Below are 6,378 nucleotides of genomic sequence, written 5' to 3'. Positions count from 1 at the left end.
TTTTCTAATTGATTTTTAGCAAGATAAGCAAATTTGACCAAATTTTAAAACTTTTGTAATAATTTATCTCTAAAACTTATTACAAAATTCTACTACCTTCAGTCTCTTGAAGATATAAGAGCACTCCCAATGGCGTCGGCGAAAACTCGGCGATTTTTCGCCGAAAATCGCCGAGTTTTCGCCGACCAATGAAAGGAATTCGGCGAAAAATCGGCGATTTTTCTCCCGATTTAACGCCATCCGGCGAATCATCGCCGCCCACTGTGGGCGCGATTCGGCGATAATTCGGCGTTTTTTTTTTTTAAACGGCTAAATTTGTAAAAATGAAATGTTGAGTTAGGGAGAAATAAGGGAGAAACCATTGGAGTAGTTGGCTAAAAGTTGCTAAAAACTGAGGATAAATTATGGTGCTGATGTGGCGCTGATGTGGCAGAAATAAGGGAGAAATAAGGGAGTTTTAAGGGAACCCATTGGGAATGCTCTAAACTATTTTTATTTTAGATCATTTTTTTATAAATATAATGAATCCTACAATTCATTATATTATTTTTATAATTTTTTCTTTCAATCCATTTATCTTTCTCTCAGTCAGCACTATTAATTATGTATTAAAATCTTTATACTTACAAAAATTTATAGATATTTCAAGACTCACCATCATATTTTATTAAGAAATATTATTAATCGTTATCGACTTGGTGAATAGTGTATACAGTATAAAAATGGAAAATTAAAAAAAAATATTGTCCATAATAATAAAATGATAAAAATTGATTATTCGGATAGATTTGGAGAAGAAGATGAGAGAGAAAGGATATACACAGTAAACGCGGTTGTCCCATTCCTTTACTCCTACTTCTCACTCTTTCTCTCTCACACACTCACCACACACACTCCATCTCTCTCTGCACTTCAAAGCTACAGATCTTTCTTTCCCTCCTTCACTCTAAAACCCTAACCATCTCCGCAGATCTACTCCCCCTTTCCCCTCTTTCTCCCCCCAATTTTATGTGCTCTCTTTCTCAATTAAGCAGCTATGCCTTTGTAGCTTGCTAGCTCTCTCTCCCTCTCTCTCAATCAATCAATGGCCAGCTCGGACACCAACAAGCGGCCACCGCCACCGCCGGGGCCGGATTCCGCCGCAATGCCGCCGTCCTCATGGGCCAAACGCACCGGATTCCGCCCTAAATTCTCCGGCGAGACCAATGCCAGCGATTCCGGCCAAATTTCCGCCCTTCCGCCGCCGAAGCCGCCGAATTCGAGCCTGGACCTCGAGGCGGGGCGGCCGCGGCCTGCTCCGAACGGGGAGGCTGCTGCTGCGAAGGATAGGGCGAAGGAGGAGAAGGAGAAGGAGCGGAAGGAGAGGGAGAAGGAGCTTCCGCCGCCGGTGAGGAAGCGGAGGGATTCGGATGGGGGAAAAAATTTGGGGGTGAATGGGCAGACGGCGGCGGCGGGGGAGGGAAGCCGGAGGGCGGTTAGGAATGAGGAGGCGGATGTGCTGCCGCAGTCGGTGTTGGATGATGATGGATTTATATCGAGGCAGTCGCATATGAAGTATGAATTGAGAGATTCTCCTGGTCTTGGTGAGTGAGCTCTCAATTTAGGGTTTTTGAATGCTTAGTATCTTTTTCATGCTAGAATGGAATATTCGATGCTCTGGTGACCAATTAGGATGATGAATTAATTGACCATGCCAAAAGGATTCAATCTTGATGACTTTGGAGCTTAATTCGACCTCTAATCATTGGAGTTCAAGTAGAGATGAAAATTAGTGTGTATAATCTGTTGCCTATTGGCTGTGTTTATGTGATCACCGTTTGAAAAATAATAATCTCTGCTGGTTTCTTGTTACTTCAGTTCCCATTGGGCTCTATGGATTTCAGCATTTTCTTTCTATGTTGGGTTCGTTGATACTTATCCCGCTTGTCTTGGTTCCGGCAATGGGTGGAAGCCATGTGAGCACCTATAGTTCATTTCATAGTTTGTTTTACTTGAATTTATGTTTTTCAGAGGGCTGAACTAATTGTGGTCTTTTGTGTAGGAAGATACGGCTAATGTAGTCTCCACAGTGCTATTCATATCAGGAGTGACAACGCTTTTACATATATCGTTTGGCTCGAGATTGCCCTTGATACAGGGCCCTTCATTCGTTTATCTAGCACCTGCACTTGCGATTATCAACTCTCCTGAATTTTTGGGACTTAATGGAAATGTATGTATTTTGGGCTTGGTTGCTTATTTATCAAGCTCCTTTCATTTCTAGTTTATTCTTTTGGTAGATAAAAAGGAATTTTCTGAAGTTCTCTGTCTAAATATCGATCACACTACACAAACTTGATAGTATTGTTAACACATTTTCAGGTATCTTATAGCTTTGTTTGCTAGGTTTGCAACTAATGTACTCCTCTTAGAAGCTATAAATATTATAGGGTACATCTCATGAGAAGTATCAAGTAGATTCTCATAAGTATATACTCCGTATGTTACTAATAATACGAAGGGAGATGTTTCTGCCTGATATTTGTACTTGGAGATCGTCAATTTCGAATTAGTAGAACTTCTATTTTTTTATGTCTTGAGAGTTGAGAAGTGCTTGATGTTTTTGAGAGAAGGTGCTGCCTAGGCATTAACATAACAAAGTCTTCTAGGTTATGATTGTAGATCAAGTCCTTTAAGCTGACTTTACCCTAAAAAAGACAGAAGTAATGACTAATGAGACTTTGTCAAATGAAATAGTGGAGCTGCCTGTACTATATTTTGCAATAAAACTGACTTAACATTTGTAGGTGCTGAAATGTTATGTCAAATCATTGTCTGAAACTAGTAGAATTTTGACAAGTTGATCTATTGTGCTGCTCTTTCCTGATGAATGAATGTTCAAAACGGCAGAATTTCAAGCATATAATGAAGGAACTACAGGGTGCTGTAATTATTGGTTCTGCCTTTCAAGCCTTCTTGGGGTACAGTGGTTTGATGTCAATATTTGTAAGGTATATGCTTTTTTCAAGTGTGGTACATGATGTGATCTTGATCTCATATGCCAATAACTCACCATAGACGTGTTCATTTTTCTTCGTTTCAGGTTAATAAACCCAGTTGTTGTGGCCCCTACAGTTGCAGCTGTTGGGCTCTCGTTCTACAGCTACGGCTTCCCAAGGGTTGGCACTTGTATTGAGATTGGCGCGGTGCAGATATTATTAGTTGTTGTGTTTTCCCTTGTAAGTTTGTTGACTAGAGTTTGAATGAAGTTCTTTCCCCTTTGTTCCATTTGCTATGGAAATTGTTGTGATGTGCTACTTCTTTTGCAGTACCTCCGTAAAGTATCGATCTTGGGCCATCGCGTATTCCTAATTTATGCGGTAAATCTTATATTCCTTTGCTTGTCTATTCTATTTTCACCACCTTTTTTTGCAAAAAAATGTTTTAATCCAGTTTCTGCATATGTGAACCCAGGTTCCACTCGGTCTGTTTATTACATGGGCTACAGCCTTCCTTCTGACAGAATCTGGAGTATATAACTACAAAGGTTGTGATGCAAACATACCGGCTTCAAATATAATATCGGACCACTGCAGGAGGCATGTTTCAAGGATGAAAAGTTGTCGAGTCGATACCACCCAAGCATTGAAATCTGCACCTTGGTTTCGGTTTCCTTACCCATTACAGTGGGGAACACCCGTCTTTCACTGGAACATGGCCCTCGTCATGTGTGTGGTGTCTATAATTTCATCAGTCGATTCTGTAAGTCTGCTCTGTTTTCTCTTGGTTTTATGTTGATACCATGTAGGCCCATTTGCAATTATAGCCCCATCCCAACAAATTGTGTTATTTTCATCCACTGCAATATATGGTTAGTTTGATTTGCTCCGTCTGATTTTTGAGAAGGCGATTACCGCATCTGTTTATATCTTCTTCGATTCATGTGAGGATTTTGTTTCTTTTTGCATTCGAGACGAGATAAAGAAGTGGCATGTCTGTGAGTGATTTTCATAAAATTAGTACAATTATGTTTTTATATGTAGTTGAACTTTTATCCGTAATGCTAGATTCTTGCTTAGAGACATTGTTTATAGATCTTTCTAGAACTTAGCTCCTTATTTAGACTGTATCATATTTTAGAAAGTTAATATAAGATCTAATTTTCTAGAATTGATTGGGTTTTCCCAATTCCCAGGTCGGTTCATATCATGCATCATCATTGTTGGTGGCTTCTAGACCTCCGACAGCAGGTGTATTGAGTCGGGGAATCGGTCTCGAAGGTCTCTCTAGCATCTTGGCTGGCCTGTGGGGCACAGGAACCGGCTCAACGACTTTGACAGAGAATGTTCACACCATTGCTGTAACCAAAATGGGCAGTCGCAAAGCAGTCCAATTGGGCGCGTGCATATTGATTGCCCTATCCCTCATCGGTATGCTTTCTAATCCATAAAACCTAATAATCTTATGCTCGTCTTCGTCTTTCCAGTCTATGAACGAACGTTCTCTCATTTGTGGTTGCCTGCAACAGGTAAAGTTGGGGGTTTCATTGCATCGATACCTCAAGTCATCGTTGCAGCTCTCTTGTGCTTTATGTGGGCAATGCTCACCGCGCTGGGATTGTCGAACTTGAGATACAGCGAAGCAGGGAGTTCGAGAAACATAATCATCGTCGGCTTGTCCTTGTTCTTCTCCCTATCGATCCCGGCCTACTTTCAGCAGTACGGTATCTCTCCAAACTCCAACGTCTCGGTCCCGAGCTACCTCCAGCCGTACATCGTGGCTTCTCACGGTCCCATACAAACAAAATCTTCTGGGGTACAAGTTTTTTTTTGCCGTCTTCCCCCTTCCCTTTCTTAAAATTACTCCCCTGCCCTTTCTTAAAATTACTCGTAATCATCGTGTTTACACTGAGTTCACGTCGTGTGGCAGCTGAACTATGTTCTGAACACGCTGCTGTCGCTGCACATGGTGATCGCGTTCCTCCTCGCCCTCATTCTAGACAACACGGTGCCTGGGAGCCGACAGGAGCGAGGGGTGTACGTGTGGTCGGAAGCCGAGGCCGCGAGAAGGGAACCTGCCGTGTGTAAAGACTATGAGCTGCCGTTTAGGGTTAGCAGAATGTTCAGATGGGTGAAGTGGGTTGGCCTCTGAGAGACGTCGTCGTGACGGATTGCTCGATTTTCCGGCTGGACGGAAGATTCGATCTTTGTCGGGGGCCATTGATCGGTAGTTGGTATTTTGCAGTTATAGAATGATTCTTTGAGGACGGTTGGATTGTGTGGGAGCATCAGCTCTTGCATAGATGAGGGATTCAGGTTGTGTATATTGCAGATTCTTTCATCTTTTTTTTTTTTTGCTGTTTTTCTTTTTTTGGGGAATTAGTGGGGGGTGGTGTGGGTGGGGGTTCAATCCTATGTTGTAATGTTATAATTGTAAAACATGCATGTGTATTTTGAACTAAAGATTGGACATTCGCCTAATATTTTGAGAATTTGGTTGTTTCATTTGTATTTATTTGTGTGTTTAAGCGTCCTATTTGGATTAATATGAATTTCACAAATATGTTTCATGTAGTATATGAATTTTACAAAAATATACAATCTCAATGCGGTGAATGCATACTGTTAATCCTCTTAATTTATGAAACTATTAGCTAGAAAAAACTATTTTTCCTTTTCTTTCTTTTGGAAAAATGACCAACTTCGTCTATTGGTCAAGCATATTGTATGTTTTGCACGTGCAATTATGTCAACATGCATGCTGGCTGCACGTGCTTCCTAACAAATCCTACTTTATTATAAATAAAATTATTAGTAGTTGACCAATCATAAAGAGAATTGAAATTGGACGACTTGACCTCATTTCCCCGAAATAACGAGTCTTTCATTATTGTATGAATTATTGATACATAGAATTATAGAACACAACTTGTTTGAGTCTTTTGACTATCTGAACTAGTCAATATTAGGCACTTAATTACTTTTTACACCTAACACCAGTCATATAACCTATATATGTATACACATAAAAAAATACACTCAAGTACACAATGTGTATATGAGAGAGAGGGTGTCAGTGTGTGTTTGCATGTTTGTAATTTTGTACTCCATATTAAATTTGAATGTATAAACTCTAACACGGCGGCTAAAATAAAATAGTACTCCTCATTTTAGAACATAAAATAAAATAAAAATAGTACTTTATAAACCTTAGTTTACAAAGATCTAGTCCGGTTTCGCTACCTTGTTGCGTGTATAACTTTGTTCGGGAAATTATACGAAATAAAAAAAAATGAAAAAACTCGAACTCAGGATCTTGAATTAATTTAACAAGATGAGATGAATTCACTGTAGATTTGCATAATCTAAGAACTAAAAATGATTTCTAGTTTATAGTATT

The 6,378-nt window shown here is 40.0% G+C and overlaps 1 protein-coding gene across 1 annotated transcript; it reads left to right on the top strand.

Moving 5' to 3' along the window:
* Positions 1 to 806: 806 nt before the first annotated feature.
* Positions 807 to 5,489, top strand: NAT12 (nucleobase-ascorbate transporter 12). The gene is made up of 10 exons (XM_048115075.2): positions 807 to 1,583; positions 1,858 to 1,955; positions 2,042 to 2,212; positions 2,890 to 2,990; positions 3,083 to 3,218; positions 3,309 to 3,359; positions 3,454 to 3,741; positions 4,175 to 4,409; positions 4,508 to 4,794; positions 4,909 to 5,489. The coding sequence occupies exons 1-10, from the start codon at positions 1,085 to 1,087 to the stop codon at positions 5,128 to 5,130; spliced, it is 2,088 nt and encodes a 695-aa protein (XP_047971032.1). The 5' UTR covers positions 807 to 1,084; the 3' UTR covers positions 5,131 to 5,489.
* Positions 5,490 to 6,378: the final 889 nt, after the last annotated feature.

The sequence above is a fragment of the Salvia hispanica genome, chromosome 3, assembly GCF_029641045.1.
Source record: "Salvia hispanica isolate PSC_SH4W2 chromosome 3, Shi_PSC_v1, whole genome shotgun sequence".
In the NCBI taxonomy this organism is placed as follows: domain Eukaryota; kingdom Viridiplantae; phylum Streptophyta; class Magnoliopsida; order Lamiales; family Lamiaceae; genus Salvia; species Salvia hispanica.
Note: the sequence above shows the minus strand (reverse complement) of the source record. Positions and strands in the feature narration are given on the sequence as shown.

Excerpts from the sequence above, each read along its gene's own strand:
- NAT12 (XM_048115075.2), top strand. The coding sequence starts at position 1,085 with ATGGCCAGCTCGGACACCAACAAGCGGCCACCGCCACCGCCGGGGCCG. Across the intron at positions 3,742-4,174 it reads TAATTTCATCAGTCGATTCT|GTCGGTTCATATCATGCATC; the intron begins GTAAGTCTGCTC and ends CCCAATTCCCAG. Across the intron at positions 4,410-4,507 it reads GATTGCCCTATCCCTCATCG|GTAAAGTTGGGGGTTTCATT; the intron begins GTATGCTTTCTA and ends TGCCTGCAACAG.